This window comes from Canis lupus, chromosome 5, assembly GCF_011100685.1.
Source record: "Canis lupus familiaris isolate Mischka breed German Shepherd chromosome 5, alternate assembly UU_Cfam_GSD_1.0, whole genome shotgun sequence".
Taxonomy (NCBI): domain Eukaryota; kingdom Metazoa; phylum Chordata; class Mammalia; order Carnivora; family Canidae; genus Canis; species Canis lupus.
In genome coordinates this window covers 14,624,774-14,641,627 of record NC_049226.1, presented here as the reverse complement: position 1 = coordinate 14,641,627, position 16,854 = coordinate 14,624,774, and the positions used below count along the sequence as shown (strand labels likewise).

Here is a 16,854-nt window from a genome sequence, read left to right as displayed (position 1 = left end):
AGATGATAAAATGCCTGTGTGATGCGATGAAGTGAGGGGAATGACGTAGGAGTTGTGACATAGTGTGTTAGGCTACTATTGACCTTCTGATGATACATCAGAATGAGGGTCATCTGCTTCTAGACCACGATTGACTGTGGGTAAGTAAAACCACAGAAAATAAAATTGCAGATAAAGGGTGACTACCGTACCACATTTTGCTTATCCGTTCATCCGTGGGTGGACACTTGGATTGCTTTCACATTTTAGCTCTTGCATGATGCTACTGTTGAATGTGGGTGAACAAATTCTCTTCAGGGCCCTACTTTCAATTCTTTTGAATATATACTCAGAAGTAGTATTCCTGGGGCGTCTGTGGCTTGGTCGGTTAAATGCCTGCCTTTGGCTCAGTTCCTGATCCCAGGGTTCTGGGATTGAGTTCTGCATTGGGCTCCCTGCTCTGTGGGAAGCCTGCTTCTCTCTGCCTCTACTTGCCACTCTCTCTGCTTGTGTTCGCTCTCTCTGTCAAATGAATAAATAAAATCTTAAAAAAAAAAAAAGTATTCCTGGATCTTACGGTAATTCTATTTTTAATTTTTTGAGACATCGTCATACTGTTTCCCATAGTAGCTGTACCATTTTAAATCCCCACCAACAGTCCAGTGTTTAACATGAGCCACCTATGCCCCTCCGCCAAACATTTGTTATTTTAGGGGTTTGGTAGTAGTCATCCTAATGGGTTTGAGATAGTGTCTCATTGTAATTTTGATTTGCATTTCCCTGATGATTAGTGATGTTGAGTGTCTTTTTTTTTTTTTTAAGATTTATTTATTTATTTATGATAGACATAGAGAGAGAGGCAGAGACACGGGAGGAGGGAGAAGCAGGCCCCATGCTGGGAGCCTGATGTGGGACTCGATCCCGGGACTCCAGGATCGCGCCCTGGGCCAAAGGCAGGCACCAAACCGCTGAGCCACCCAGGGATCCCCTGTTGAGTATCTTTTGATGTGTTTATCGGTCATTCACATATCTTCTCTGGAAAATTGTGTATTTAAGGCATTTGCCCTTTTTTTTTTCATTTGCCCATTTTTAAATCAGATTGTTCTTCTGTTTTAGGGTTTTAGAATTTCTTTGTATATTTTGGATGATAATCCTTTATCTGTCAGATATGTGCTTTGTGGGCTGCCATTTTACTCTGGGTAGTGTTTTTTGATGCATAAAATTTAAAAAGTTATAGAAGCTGGGGCGTCTGGTTGGGTCAGTTGGTAGAGCCTATGACTCTTGGTCTCCTGGTTATGAGTTCATGCCCCATGTTGGGTGTAGAGGTTACTTAAAAATAAAATGTGTAAAAAGTAAATAAAAATTTTTTATGAAGTCTATTTTAAAATTTTATTTTATTTACTTATTCATGAGAGATACAGAGGGAGAGAGAGAGAGGCAGAGACACAGGCAGAGGAGACAAGCAGGCTCCATGCAGGGAGCCCAATGTGGGACTCGATCCCAGGTCTCCAGGATCACACCCTGGGCTGAAGGCGGCGCTAAACTGCTGAGCCACCCGGGCTGCCCTGAAGTTGTCTATTTTTTTTTTTCTTTGTTACGTGTGCCTTTGGTACCATATCCAAGAAATTGTTGCCAAATCCAGTGTCATGAAACTTTTGTCTTACAGCTTGTCTTAAGATTTTTAGTCTTACATGTAGCTCCTTGATTAGTTTTGGGTTTTGGCTTTTTTGTTTTGTTTCATTTTGTTTTTGGAGAGAGGAAGAGGTGGGGAGGGCCAGAGGAGGAAAGAGAGAGAGAAAGATAATCTTAATTAAGCAGGCTCCATGCCCAGTGCAGAGCCTGATGCAGGACTCAATCTCACAACCCTGAGATTATGACCTGAGCTGAAATCAAGAGTCAGATGCTTAACTGACTGAACCACCCAGGCATGTAGCGTTAGGTAAGGGTCTAGTTTCATTCTTTTACATGTAGATACCCAGTTTTCCCCTCACCATTGTTGAAAAGACTGTTCTTTCCCATTGAATAGTTTTGACATCCCCCCGCCCATTTTTTTAAAAGATTTTATTTATTTGAGAGGGAGCACAAGCTGGGGGAGAGGCAGAGGGAGAGGAAGAAGCAGACTCCCTGCTGAGCAGGGAGCCCCATGTGGGGCTCAGTCCCAGGACCACAGGATCAAGACTTGAGCGAAAGGCAGATGCTTAACCAGCCCTGCCACCCAGGTGCCCCTATCAGTAGTGTTTTATAGTTTTTATTGCATAAGTCTTTCACCACTTTAGTTAATGCCTAAGTATTCTTTATGATTCTGTTGCAGTTGGAATTGTTTAAATTTCCTTTCCCTATTGTTCATCCTGTATAGAAAGGTGACTTTTGTGTATGTTGAACTTAGTATCCTTTTACTTGCAGAATTCATCTTTTAGTTCTGACACCCTTTTTTGTGGCATCTTTAGGCTTTTCTACATATGAGATATCATCTGCAAACAGATAATTTTTCTTCTTTTCTGATATGGATGACGTTTATTTCTTTTTCTTGCCTAATCTGGCTAGAAATTCCAGTACTGTCTTGAGTAGGAATGATAGAAGTAGACATCCTTGCCTTGTTACTGATCCTTCAGGAAAAGCTTTCAGTCTTTGACCATTGAGTATGATGCTTGCTTGCTATAGGCGTTTCATAGATGGCTTTTGTTATGTTAGGTACTTTCATTCCTATTTTAGTTGAGTGTTTTTGTCATAAAAGGGTGTTAAATTTTGTCAAATGCTTTTCTGCACCAAGTGAGATGATTGTGTGTTAATGTGCTATATTTATATTAATCTCTATATTAGTTTTTTATATTGAGCCATCCTTGCATTCCAGGTATAAATCCCACTTATATATAATCCTATATACTGCTGAACTTTTTTTTCTGGTATTTTGCTGGTGAACTTTTGCATAAGTGTTCATAAGGGATATTGGTCTGTTATTTTCTTTTAGTGTCCTTGTCTGGCCTTCTTTCATGACTGTGCCATTCTCAGAATGAGTTAGGAAGTGTTCCCTCTGCAAGTTTTTGGAGCTATTTAAAAAGAATTGGTATTTGTTTTTTATTAAATGTTTGGCAGCATTCACCAGTGAAGCTGTCAGGTACATGGTTTTTCTTTGTTGGCAAATTTTTGATTATAGGATCAATCTCCTATAAGTCTATTCAGATTTTCAGTTTTTTGTGTTTTAATCTTGATAAGTATTTGTTGCTAGGAATTTGTCCACTTCATCTAAGTTATACAATTTTTTTGGTATATAATATCCATAGTACTCTCTTTAAAACCTTTTTATTTCTATAGAATCCGTAGTAATGTCTCCACTTTAGTTTCTGAGTTTTAGTAATTGGAGTCTTCTCTCTTTTCTTAGTCTATCTAGGTAAAGTTTGTCGGTTCTGTTGACCTTTCTGAAGAACCAACTTTTGGTGTCATTGATTTTTTTCTGTTTTTTTTTTTTTTTTACTTCTGCTCTAGTCTTCATTGCTTCCTTTCTTCTGCTAACCTGGGGTTTAGTTGGTTCAGTTGCTTAAGTTGAAAAGTTAGGTTGATTTGAGATCTTTCTTGATTTTTTTTTTTTTTAAGATTTTTATTTTTTTTTATTTATTCATGAGAGACAGAGAGAGAGGGGCAGGGGCAGACACAGGCAGAGGAAAAAGCAGGCTCCATGTAGGAAGCCTGACACGGGACTCGATACTGGGTCTCCAGGATCAGGCCCTGGGCTGAAGGCGGCACTAAACTGCTGAGCCACCTGGGCTGCCCTCTCATACCTTTTTTTAAAAGGCTCCTTTATTGGGACGTCCGGGTGGCTTGGCAGTTGAGCGTCTGCCTTCACACTCAGGGTGTGATCCCGGAGTTCTGGGATCAAGTCCCCCATCAGGCTCCCTGCATGGAGCTTGCTTCTCCCTCTGTCTGTGTCGCTGCCTGTGTCTCTGCCTCTCTCTCTTTCTCTCTCTCTGTGTCTCTTATGAATAAATAAATAAAATCTTTAAAAGGAAAGAAAGAAAGAAATAAAGAAAAGAAAAAAGAAAGAAGTTCCTTTATTCAGTACATTATTATTTGACAGGTTGTCACCTATATTTTCAGTATCAAAATAATGCTATAGTGAATATTCTTGATTATTTCCCTAGGGAAAATTCTTAGAAATGGAATTTTGGCATCCAAGGGTTTACATATTTGGAAAAATACTTTTGCTGAATTATACTCTAGAAAAGTAATAATTTCTTCTAAAACTATATAAGAAAGTACCCATTTCCATATATTTTTACTAATAGTTGATATTTTTTCTTAATCATTATAGGTTTTTCCCTTGAACAGTGTATTACGAAAAGTTTCCAGCATAGAATCAGGGTGACAAAAAAAAAAAAAAAAAAAGAATCAGGGTGACAGATTTGTACAGTGAGCATCCATATACTCCCCACTGGGTTCCATTAGCATTTTCTTATCCTTGTTTTATCACATCTGTACTTTTTTTTTTTTTTTTTTTTTAAATAATCTCTGTACCCAGTGTTGGGTTCAGACCTACAATTCTGAGATCAAGAGTTGCATGCTTCATGACTCAGCCAGCCAGGTGCCCCTCTATCTGTACTGTCCATCCATCAGTCTGTCTTTCTGGACACATTTCACAGCAAGCTGTAGATACTAATACATTTCCACCTCAGAACTTTAGCATGAAACCCACAAATGAAGTAATATGTAGACATGAGAAAAAAATCTCAAGTTAGATTATAGGGACTGTGTTAGGTTTCTGTAGCATTTATGTGTCTTATAATCAGCTATTGCTTTTATAATTGGGAAAAATAACATTGAGTAAACACAGAGAAATCCAGTATAGTTATAGACTGTTTAAGATGTGCGGAAAAAGTCTAAAGAGGAAGGGAGGAGATACCCTCTTTAACTCACATTACCAATAGTTGTGGGTGAGTGCGTGTGCACGTGCGTTTGGGCGCTTACGCTCATGCGCATGTTTCTCAATTTGTGATTTTTTTTTTCTTGTTAATTTTGTTTTTGTCTTTGGTTTTAAGGAGTGGGTAGCAGAAATTTTGGTTCAGAAGTTTCTGGGTGAGAGCTTCGGGTATTAATGGCAAGATCCCTGAAGCAGGAGTCAGAAGATGGAGGTCTAGTCTCAGAATTAATGCCAACTTACCAAGGCTCTTGGTCTCCTTACGTCAGATTTTTTTTTTTACATAAAATGAGAAAAGCTGTTTATGCTAGGAGATAGCATACGAGAAAGCTTTTGACAAGCTGTATATTCTTTGAAACTGTAGGTAGATTGTAGAATTGGGATTTGGTATAGGCTCCTAGCATATTGTCAGAAAGCCACTGCAGCTTCTCGTTTCATGCCCAGCAAGAGAAAAACTGGCAAACCAGCCCTTGGACTGGGACTTCAACTTATTTGTGACTGAGGCTCTTCAGTATCAAGTACTGTCCTTGTGTAAGCCGTCATACGCAACATAGCTGCATCTGTGGTCAGCTGAAAGTCAAAGTCTTTGAGTGCCTTTTGTAATAATTACCTTTCTTGGTGAGGAGGAGTAATATAGTTCCCTAGGTGGCATTTGTTTTGCTCTGTCAGATTTGAGTCATGGCCTGCGTCAAAGGTACTCCTTTCATACTTGCACATTTTGCAGCTTGTTAAATTGTTTTCATTTTCTTTCTTTTATCCTTTACTTTGCAGGCCTCTTCCTGTGCCAAAGCTGCCCCCTGGGGAGCAGTGTGAAGGTGAGGAGGACACAGAGTATATGACCCCCTCCTCTAGACCTCTAGGGCTTCCAAAGCCAGATGGGAAACGGCCTTTGGAGACAACCCAGAGTTCACGGTAGGTTCACAATAATCCCATCTGGGAATTCAGATGACACCACTCACCTGCTTGGTTGCTGTCTATGTAGTGTCTTCCAGCCAGAGTTAAAGCAGAATGGAAGCAGATGTATGGAGCCCATAATGTTTGGCCTCTTGCAGCTAGAAGCACTTACACTTTCTCACTGTCAAAGTCAACTTCAAAAATACATCTCTCTTATGCATTGTTAGAGTCAATCTTAGGACATTTAATAGTGACCCTGGCAAATGTGTTATCTTGATAGACTCTGGATCTAAATAGTTAAGAATAGTTGAGTCTTCAACTAAGTTTGCAGGTAACAGTTCTATTTCTGAAGATCATTTTGTCCTTTCCTTCTGGTTCAGAGCATGTGATTGTGACCAGCAGATCGATAGCTGCACATATGAAGCAATGTATAATATTCAGTCCCAAGCGACACCATCTGTCACAGAGAGCAGCACCTTTGGTGAGTAGCCATTCTGCCACCTGGAAAGTCCTGGCTGTGCCATGGGAGTGAGCCTGTAATATTTGACTGCTTGAGACAGCTTGATATAAGCAGAAACTTCTTTTAAATGATTTCCTTTGCACAATATCTTTGATCCATGGGCAATAAAACCCTCCTTTTGTTTCCTGTTCCCACAGCTAGTTCCCTAATGTGCTTTTTCATACTTCCAGGGCCTTAGAGACATTTGGGTTGTAGGGCCTGGGCCCACAGTGCTGGCAGCTCCCTTTTAGTTCCTTTGCTTTTTAGCATTGATGAAATTCTTTTATGTGTGGGTGGTGAATACTCCATTCCCATATCAACCAGCTTCCCAAATGGAAAGTTCAAGAAGGCAGCACACACAGGCTCTTTGGCTGATCCTCTGAGGTGAAATGCCGATAGACGTGTGAATGAATGCTGTAAAATGGCACTGAGTCTTTGGTGTCAGCAGCTGTCAGTGTTGGCAAGGGTAGTTTTTGCTGTGCTTAGGAAAGCAGAACTGCAGGGTTGGTGCAGACGACGTTTTCTCTGTTCCTTTATCTCTACCCACAGGGCCTCATGTGGTGGTTGGCCTGTGGTAGGCAGTCAGTAACTTTGATGCCATACATGCGGGAATGAATGGATGCCTGTCGGTGAGCTGTGTTAGCAGACGGGGTGTGTGAGAAGAAGATAATAGCACACACTTTTCTCTAGGTGAAGGGAGTCTGGCTGCAGCCCACATCAGCACCGGCCCCGAGGAATCAGAAAATGAGGAGGACGGGTATGATGTCCCTAAGCCGCCCATGCCAGCAGTGCTGGCCCGCCGGACTCTCTCAGACATCTCCAATGCCAGTTCCTCCTTTGGCTGGTTGTCTCTGGAAGGCGATCCCACCACAAGTGAGTCTCCAGGCCAGCTTGGGTTGGCACTGAATTGCTGTATGGCTCCTGGTTTGTGCTGCAGCAGAAGTGATCACCTGGTGACAGCGCTTTTGTCGCCAGATTTTAGTCTAAATGGGAGGGAAGTTGGTCCCAGGTCCTGATTAGGATGTTAAACTGTAGTCAAGTTCTTTAGGATTCTGGCAGATGTAGAAATGAGGGCCTTCATCACACACCCTGGTTCCTCCTGGCTGATAGTAGGTAGGACTACTGGTTCTTCTGAGTGTCTATCATGACACTGGTAACGAAGCTGGATAGTTCAAGAGCACATGTTTCTGACTTCTGGGCCCTGTTCCATTGCAAGAAGGGCATGGTGGCTCTGGAAGGCACACCAAGTGGGCTTGGAGCCAGCCTACATTTGGACCTTGACTGTTAGGGGTTGCCCTTGCACCTGTGGCTGCCTGGGAGGGCAGCAGCCAGAGTTGCTGTCACTTTGGAAACTGAAGACCATGCTCAGGACAGCTGGTGAAAAAGACAGCATCCAGTTGCCGAGACAGGCTGTGATCCCCACCCACCCAGCCTCGTTTCATGCTTCTCCGCTGCAACTTAGGCTTCTTTCTGTTGTCCTTATTTGTAAAAGGTAGAAATTGAGTGTCTTCTCTGACCCTCTCAGAAAAGTTATTTTAAATAATTGAGGCATGGGGCACCTGGATGGCTCAGGTCATGATCTCAGGGTCCAGGGATTGGACCCCCCCAGTGGTGCTTCCTGCTCAGTGGGGAGTCTGCTTCTCCCTCTTGTTCTGCCTCCTCCCTGCCCCTGCTTGTGCATGCTCTCTCTCTCAAATTAAAAAATAATCGATCTATCCAGGCACTACTGTGCGTGAAAACTTGTCACAAAGTGTATAAAGCATAATGTGGATGCACGTGTCCATGCTTGGGGCAGCAGTGCTACTGTCAAATGGAGCAGGTGCCTGCTATATTTCAGAAGGCTGCTCCTGCTGGGAGAAGGAGGAGGAGGCTAGCTGCTACAACCCTGGAACCAGTAAAACCCAGCCCTCTGAGAGCCCAAGTAGCCGGTTCCAATGGGTCAGCAATATCTTGATCCTAGCACATTGTTCCTACGGCCACTAAAGGAGGGTTCCCCTCACCCCCCAGATTTGCAAATCTTTTCTGTTTGATTTCTTCTAGACTTCACTGAGGGTTCCCAAGTTCCTGAAAGGCCTCCCAAACCGTTCCCTCGGAGAATCAACTCTGAACGAAAAGCAGGCAGCTGTCAGCAGGGTGGTGCCGCTGCTGCCTCACCACAGCTCTCCAGTGAGATTGAGAACCTCCTGAGCCAGGGATACTCCTACCAGGACATTCAGAAAGCTCTGGTCATTGCCCACAACAACATTGAAATGGCCAAGAACATCCTCCGGGAATTTGTTTCTATCTCTTCTCCCGCCCACGTAGCCACCTAGCACACCTCTCCCTGCTGCGGCATCAGAGGACCAGTGAGCCGGGCACTCTTCCCTGGGGGACGACTCAAAGGGGAGAGGTTCCTTTGGAGACTTCACAGTGAAGTCTTGCCCTCTCTGTGAGGATTCCACTTCTGTGGTTCCCAGATTTCAAAGCAGTGGAATGAACATGGAGCAGCTAGTGTGTTTTATTATTTTATTTGTTTTGATAGTGGATTTGAAGGTGTCCTTCAGTCCCCACTTAGAGTGTGGATTTTTATTAAATGGTAGCTACCTGGGGAACAGTCTAGAAAGCAGTGGGAGAAGTATTGTGCTGTAAATCCTCACTGGGGACTTGAGACTTCTTCCTTGGGTTAAGGATGTGGTTGTGTGTGTGTGTGTGTGTGTGTCTGTCTGTGGTGGCGTGTTTCCTGTGATTATAAGATGAACCTGCTGTGTGTGTTAATCCCGGGCAGGGAATTAGCACAAGAGGTGTAGGAAGGAATTGTCTAAAAACTTCCATCTACTGTGGTATGATACTCAACCCCGGCGTGTAGTACAACTTCAACACTCCCCTACAGCTTGGATTACCATGTGCATAGCTCGAGTCTTGTATTTTTAGAACACCCTCCCTGTGTCCTGTCCCCTGCCGCCTCCTCAGTGTCTATCATTGGCAGTGGGCTTGCTCTGACCAGGCTTACTGAGGCCAAGTGGCTTATAGGATGTTCTTTATTATGTGTGATGGTGTTGGTTTGTTTGGTAGATAGGTCGGGGAAAAAGAAAAGTACTGTTGCTGTATCATTGTAGTCATGTTTGATCCTAGCAGCTAACACTGGTCACTCCAAAGCACTGTTTCTATAGGAACATTGAATCTGTTAAAATAAGATGTTTTAATTATCCTAATTGCATAATGACTGGTTTGAGATAGAGGCCTTCAAATACATTCCATGCTCTCCCCAGAAGATAGTCTGTGGGAGTCCGTTGCCTTGGTGCCAGGTATGTGTTCTAATGTAGGTCATGAGTTTTTCTACTACTTAATGGGAAGGGAAGAACATTTTCTCCAGCATGGCTTTCTGGCCTGAATACCACAAAACTTTAGGAAGCTTCATTGACATACTCTTTACCTTGTTTTTGCAGAAGATGCACGAAATAGCCAGTCAGGATCTGTTTGGTTTTTCTTCCCGGTGAGTTAATTCCAGCTTGTCTGGGTGTCTCCCTTTGAACAAGAGCCAGGTTATAGTTTCAGAAGAGGTTTTTTTTTCTTTGCCCTTGAAGAACAAGGAGGATACCACCCATGGTAGCACAAGCATTTGGCTGATAATTAGCACTGTCCTGCATTGATGCCACCCAACGACTTGGGTTTCGCCTGTGCCTGTGGCTTGGAGCATCTCCTCCCTCTCCCTTTCACCGTTGTGCTCTCTACTCTTCCCTAACCGCATTCTCCACAGTAATTAGACATCATGGTGTGTGACAAATGACTTGACTGTCATCAGACAGGATGCAAAAAGCCTAGCTGTGTGCGTGGTTGCAGGTTGGTAAGGTCTGGTGTAGGGCACCCATGAGTCGGTTCCTATAGATGCTGCAAAGTGACCCCTCGTCAGCACGCTGTCTGGTCTTTGCTCACTTTCCTTGCAGGCCGTACCCTCCCGCTTGTCAGAAACAAGCTTACACTTTGATAAATCTCCCCTCAAAATCTAAACCATGCTTTTGTCTTTTTTTTTAATTTATTTTTATTTTTTGCTTTTGTTTTTAGATGCAGACAGAAACAAATCTCTTTAGGTCCGTGTTCTTTCCCATCTTTTTCATCTGTGGAACTAAAACTTTTTCTGACTCTTCTCTTGGCTTTTAGCTGTTCCTGGACCTTTTGGCTTTATGCCTCAGAGCCATTTACCTTCCCAAGGTAGATGACACAGGATTGCTTGTTGATTTGCCACGGTTCCCCCAGGGTCTGCTCTACCTGGTGGCGAACAGCACAGCTCACCATCAGGTGCAAGAGGTCCTGCCTGGGTGCCGCTGGAAGCTGGGATGGTGGCAGTGAATGGGAAGCAGTAACCTAGCATCTCCTTCTAAAAGCCAGTATGGATAGTGTTGCATTTGTGTTAACATTCATTTTGTGTTTTGTTTAGATGCTGAAGACCCAGACAAAGAACTAGATAAAATGGCAGCATTTTCCACGCCTTGTCCACACTGAAAATTTTCCTTGTCTGGAGACATTGTCCATAGCCTGAAGATATGTCAAGAGAACAGAGCACCTGTTCTGCCTCTCTCTCACCTATTCAGTGTATCCCAAGTCTTCTTTGGAAATTCTGTCCTTACTTACACAGGCTAAGGGCAAGTTCATCCCTTTTTTCCTAATGGAGTACCCATGTGGCTCCTGGGGCATCCCAGCGTTGGCCGCACACATCAGTGACTGCCTTGGTCATTGGCCTGTCAGCTGCGTGTCTATGGGCTTTCCAGGTGTCAGACCATTCTGTGAGGTTTGCCCCTGTTGGGTGCTTAAAGCTCGTTCCAGGCCTCAGACTGCCAGCAGAGTAGCTTCAGGGAGGCTTTCCACATGGGCATTTGTTTTGAGGGTACTTCCAAAACCTTAATTGCTTAAATTTTCCTTGAACTGGGGCACAAATAACTCCTTCCCCTCCATATAGTTGTATGGTAGTTTTTCCTTCCTAGGCTCTGCTCTGAATTTAGTATGGCTCTTTCAGAAGTGGGCTCTGAGCCTTGCAATTCTAGGGAAACACTGCTCCTCTCTCTTCTTCCAAATCACAAGTGGTTCCTTCTCTGATAACTTCCCAGGTGGATAAGATAAAAGCCACTTTGACATTTTCTTGAATGCGTTAGGCATTCAATCTTCAATCCTGTCTCCTGCTTTCCCTCTGTCTGGCTTGCTCTGTGCAGCCTGCCTCATCGTCTCGGTGGCTGCCTTGCAGTAGGGAGTCCACTGCCTCAGCCATGCTCCTCCCACTCAAGTCAGGGGTTCTCAAAGTGGAAAAACCTGCGGGCTCTGTGATATACCTCCCTTGAAGAAATGAAGAGATGGGGCAGTTTCTCATCTCAGCGTTTACCTGTTACTGTTTATGTAAATAGCAATGTGTACCTGTGGATGGCCATGGTCTTCCCCTGGCCCCAGCCCTACACACTTTACTCTTCTGTTCTCTTACCCACACACACCAGGGCCCAGGATGGGGGAGAGTACTGTTAGTATCAGTTAGCTGTCTTGTGGATTAAAATGGGGGGGTGGGGAGGGTGGTCACTGTTCTTCATACTTCAAGTATTTATTTCCTCTGTAGAAAAGTAAACTGTAATTCATGGTCCAAACAGCAAATGTACAAATGATAATTTCTGTAAATTTGCTAGCATAGTAGGGACCAAGCTCTGTATTCTCTTTCAGGCACCCTTAACAAGGTCGACACCTGTCTGTGGATGGTTGGTGCAGGTGTCGACGCAGAATATTCTCCTACCTCACGTCAGACAGTCAGGGTTATAAGCCTTCTTCCTAAGCTGCAGCTTCCCCTTTCTGCCATTGCCTTTCTACCTTTGATGACCGCTGCCCAGGGGAGAATGGTTTTCTGACTATTGGCCTGACTGTGTACCAATTAGCTTGCTCATTCAGCAATTGTTGATGAGTTGTTCCCATGTGCCGTAAGTGCCAGCCCCAAGTTCTTCCCTACCACCACATGGTGCTGGTAGATTGCACTTGGGCCGCCTGGCACTTGCATTTGGCCCTAAAATTGCCCTTCCCAAAAAGATTGCTCAGTGTGTATTCCTTATAGAGCTGTCCTGGGTAAAATCCCTGCAGGGCTTTTCCGTTAACTCCTGTTGTCTTCCTAGAGCTTTGATGATGTCTGGGAGATTGCGCATGTCAGTCTCGTGGGTACCCTGCCATCTTGGATGCATCTCAGTGGAATCTGGGGGGTGGGTTGAGGCTCATGTTGGCTCAGAGTTGCATAGTGGGGCAGTTAAATGTTTAAGCAGAGCATTTGCCCACAGTCCCCTCTCCAGTCCAGTGCCTTCCTTGATCTTTTTACTGAGCTTCTTGAGTCCTTACTCCCCCTTGTTGTGAAGTTTCCTTGTCACCTTCCTCGGACCTGTCACTATCTCCCATTCTCTTTGGGACTTGTTTTCCAAGTCTTTCAACAATCTTTGCAGCTACTCCCGTGCCCTAGAAGGGCTGAAGGTGTGGGGGACGGATGGATACCTATTGTTGGGTCCTGGTCTTTAACAGATTTCTATGGTCTCCCAAGAGCTGGGCACTAAAATAGATGGACCTTCATCACTTCTCAGAAATGCCAGCCTTTCCCTCCCTGGGCAGGGAGCTTAGGATGACCCTAGGACTTTGCATCAGGGAGCACATGTTACTGTTCTCCTGCTAGACTTGCAGACTTTAGAAATTCAATCTGAAGTATTCTAAGTCATCGTGGAGTGGTACCAGCACCACTTTGACTTCAGCCTGTGTTCACAGTCTTTCTTTAGATACTCCTCAAGCCATTGAATACATGGAGGAGGGTGCACAGTGGAAAGAGGTTACAGTTTTTTATCTTTGACTGTCTTGTTTAGGAATCCTTTAGGTGCAAGAAATAGGCGTTCAGGCTAAAGAAAGGAGGAAACCATGAGGATGCAGGTATTTTACAGATTCCAGTTATAGGAAGTAACAGTGGATTCTCACATGGAGCTGGGACTGTCAAAATTTGCACCAGTCCTTTCTCCCTCTTGTCATATACAGCCCCAGACTAGACACCCCAGTCCATAGGTCCACATTACCTCCCGGCTCTTGGGATCATCCTACACAGATTCCCCGTACCTCTTAGTCATATTCTCAAGAAAATACATGCTCAGCCCAGCACCTTGCTCGGGTGTCTGCCCCTGATTGGTCAGCCTGGGCACAGGGGTGGCAGTGGTGTGCTCCCTCTGGCGGGGGGTGGAGGAGGGCTCTCAGAGAAGAGGCTTTTTAGATGGGACAGATACCCTACAAGTATTTTAGGAGCAAAACTGTAGTACTGGCCCCCCTCCCCCCCCCTTTTTTTTTTTTTGAGAATGGAAAGGCAGGCATGGGACTATATCTGGGATATTGAAGAAATTGTTAGGTTTCACCTAATTCGGGTTTCTGTCATCTTTGTTTTATTTCCTGTTTTAATTCCCTTTATCGGTCTTGGCATCCAAGATTTCTTCCCTCCCTCTTCAGGACCAGTTTCTCCTGTTGTGGAGCTAGTCTATTCTTAGGTGACATTTCTTCGCCTTCATTCAATCTCAGGTTTTTAGCCTCCTTTCATATTACTTGGAGAGCAGGTCCCAGATTCCACCGCCCATGGACTTCTGGGCTCTCTTCAGGTTTTAGCGCTGAAAATATATTCATTCTGGGGGCGCATGGCCCATGGCCCTCCCTGCCCTCCTCACCCTTCCTGGTCTTTGCTGCGTGAGGAGAGCTCTGCGGTAATATTCCTAGGCTGGCCTTCCGAGGTCCCTCAGAAACTACTTCCCTGTAGCCAGCAGGAATATAGAATAGTTGGGACAGTTGCCAGGATATAAATTAGATGTGGACTCCAGTTTAAAGGAGAGTTTTGACTGAGAGCCCTTTAGACCGGAAACCCTGGTCTTGCCTGTCCCCTTGCTTTTTTAATAGTCCTGTATCAAAGCCTGTGTGTTTTTGATTTTTTAAAAACTGCTTCTGCCTGCCTAAGTGTTTTGATCTTACTTACCTCATCCTAGGGTCTGTCCCATGTTATTAAGGCATTTCATAATCACTTGTAACTTTTTTAAGCTCTTGGAGTCGTTTGGAATACACAGAAGGAACCTAGTAATCCAAAGATACACATTTTGAGGCACAGGAGGAAGGGTGGGTTGTTAGCCTTTGCATTTGATATTCTGGACTCGGCTCCAGAATTAAGGAGCAGAGGGACAGCAGCAGCACTGTGTGCCTCTGTGTCCTAGGAGATCTGGGTTGGTTTCAAAGGGGGAGGGGGGCGGGTAAGTGTTTTTTTGGCTCTAAAAGGTAGCACCAGAGTATGAGGTGGGGGACATAGGGATGGGGCCGTGTGGAGGCTCATTTGCATTGAGATGGGAAAGTCAAAGAGCCCTTCTGAAGGGCCAGCTGTTCACCAGGAGTAACAGCTGTCTGGAGATCTCCCTGCCCCTTCCCTTGTGTAGTGCTTGAGAAAAATGTGGTGGACCACTCCCTCATTTTGTACAGAGCAAAGGCTGAAAGCCAGCCTCAGCCCTTCTCCTGATTAGGCAGCCAGACAGATCAGCAGAGCTGTGCTTACCCGGCTCCGTATTCCCGACTGCTTCCTAAAATGAACATGAGAGGCACCTCTGGATTGCCTCTCACAAATTCTCCTTCCGCCCCTGAACCACACTGGGAGTCCAGAGAGTGGGGTGGCTCAGGAGTTGCACGTGGCAAGTGACTTGCAACTCCTCAGGCCTTGCCCCGCTTCCCGCTCAGCAGGGGGGGGCAGGTACTGGGTGCGGGCCAGACTGTGTGCTCAAAGTTAGTGCTCTTCTGTACATGCGTGTCACTGTGCCCCGTGTGTCCATTCCCTCCTCCCTACCTACCTCTGACCCTGTTAGGGGTGAGGGTAGCCATGCTCGTGGCTTCTGGAAACTGAAGAGGCAGAGAACTACTTATGAGTCTGTAGACCACGTGTTTTCTCTTCCTTGGCTTCCTCCTCCTGCTGTCTGGGTGAGCCTGTAGGCACAGTGCCCATGAGAGTGGATGCCTCCTGACCTACCCGTCTCAGTGTCTTGGCCTTGACCTCCTGCTGAAACATGTGGTAGGGGCATGGCAGCTATTAGGTACCTCCTACATTTGCTTTCTGGCTGTGGTGACTTGGGATTTTTAACCTTATATATCTTTTTCCTTTATTCAAAACAGAACAATTTTTAGCACACTGAAAAAAAAAAAAAAGCCAAACATTTTGTGCCTTTCTAAGGCAGCACTGTATCCCAGGCTGCATTTTAGGACTTAATATGGAAATACCAGAGTCTTAGCTCCTCTACCTTGAGTGTCCGTTCTTACGGACTAGGGGGGGGAGGAGGAAACACTGTGTGTGGATAGAGAGATGGCACATAAGTGTGGCAGGTCACCGTCCACCGTCCCTTCTCCCTGCCATGATGCTTTGTCGGAAGAAGCAAGCATTACCCTGGGATCGTTTGGGTGGTTCCAATCAGAATTGAGGTTGGATGTCAGGTTGAATGCTCTGTTTCCAGCAAGAGGAGAGCAACTGTCCCAGGATTTCCAGGTATACTCTGGTCCACTTTAAGTGTGCCAGTTTCCTGGTCCTATATTCATGACCCGACTGCGTGGAAGAGTATAGGATGGACTCTGCTGACAATGGGAGGTTGTTCATTTGTGTCTTTTCTTTTTTGCTGGATCCTGAACTGGCCTAGATAGACCTCATGCCTCTCCCTTTAGACTTGGCTCTCCTTTTATTTGAAGACTTCAGTCTTAAAGCATTAAGCAGCCAGTGCCCTCTGCAGAGTCCAGTTTTCCCCTGGGAAAGGCAGCAAGGACCACGTGCCAGAGCCTGTCCTCAGGATTGTGGCCACTGTGGGTTTCAGCAAAGAAAAAAAAAATGTTTTCTACATATTTTACTTCTCCCTTTCCCTTTTCAGTTCTTCCCTGCCTTTAACTAATAAAGAATTGGGAGAGAAACAATTCTTTCTCAAGTCCTCCCTCTTTAGGATTTTGACATTCTTGGCCTGGGTGGGGCTGAGGAGAACTTGATGCTTTCTCCAGAATAAAGAGTCCCAATTTGTATATCAGTGTTAAAAATAAAACGAAAACTTAGATGACATTTTTGTGGACTATTTTAAAAATGTGTCATTAATATAAAAAAATTTATATTAGCAGTATTTAATCATTCTCACCTGTAAAGAATAAGAAAAACAGAAGGTAAATATTCTTACAGAGAAGAGCAGAGCTTTAAGATTCATTTTCAATTTTAAGTCCCTTTTGTTTTGCCAATGTATTAATGTTTAGAGGTCTGTTATACTAATGTTATTTATTAATTTTTTTTCATTTCCATACACAGTTAACTAAAGAGCTTTTTCAAGCACCCATGTCTGTAAAAAAACAAAAAGTATTTTTAAATAAAGTTTCTTTTGTTGTAGCAGACTGGCGTTCTTGCTCTTCCGTGGGGGTAGGAGTGCTACAGACTCAGCAGGTGAGTCTACTGCTCTCCCAAGGCAGGTTTGCGTGACAGCAAAGGAAAGAGAAAGGCAACAGCTCCTTGCCCACCAGGCCCTGCAAGCTGCCGTGGGCAGGGTGTCTTTGTTGCTGCTAAGGAGGGTCA

General features: G+C 44.6%; 1 protein-coding gene across 3 annotated transcripts in view; it reads left to right on the top strand.

Annotated features, from left to right (window-relative positions):
• Positions 1–15,528, top strand: part of CBL (Cbl proto-oncogene) — a 77,594-nt gene extending 62,066 nt beyond the window's left edge. For all 3 annotated transcript variants that reach the window (XM_038535923.1, XM_038535925.1, XM_038535924.1), the window contains 4 exons: positions 5,660–5,800; positions 6,163–6,263; positions 6,972–7,154; positions 8,322–15,528. In XM_038535923.1, coding sequence (XP_038391851.1) covers positions 5,660–5,800; positions 6,163–6,263; positions 6,972–7,154; positions 8,322–8,593 — 697 coding nt within the window. In that variant the 3' untranslated portion in view covers positions 8,594–15,528. The remainder of the gene's footprint in view (positions 1–5,659; positions 5,801–6,162; positions 6,264–6,971; positions 7,155–8,321) is intronic.
• Positions 15,529–16,854: the final 1,326 nt, after the last annotated feature.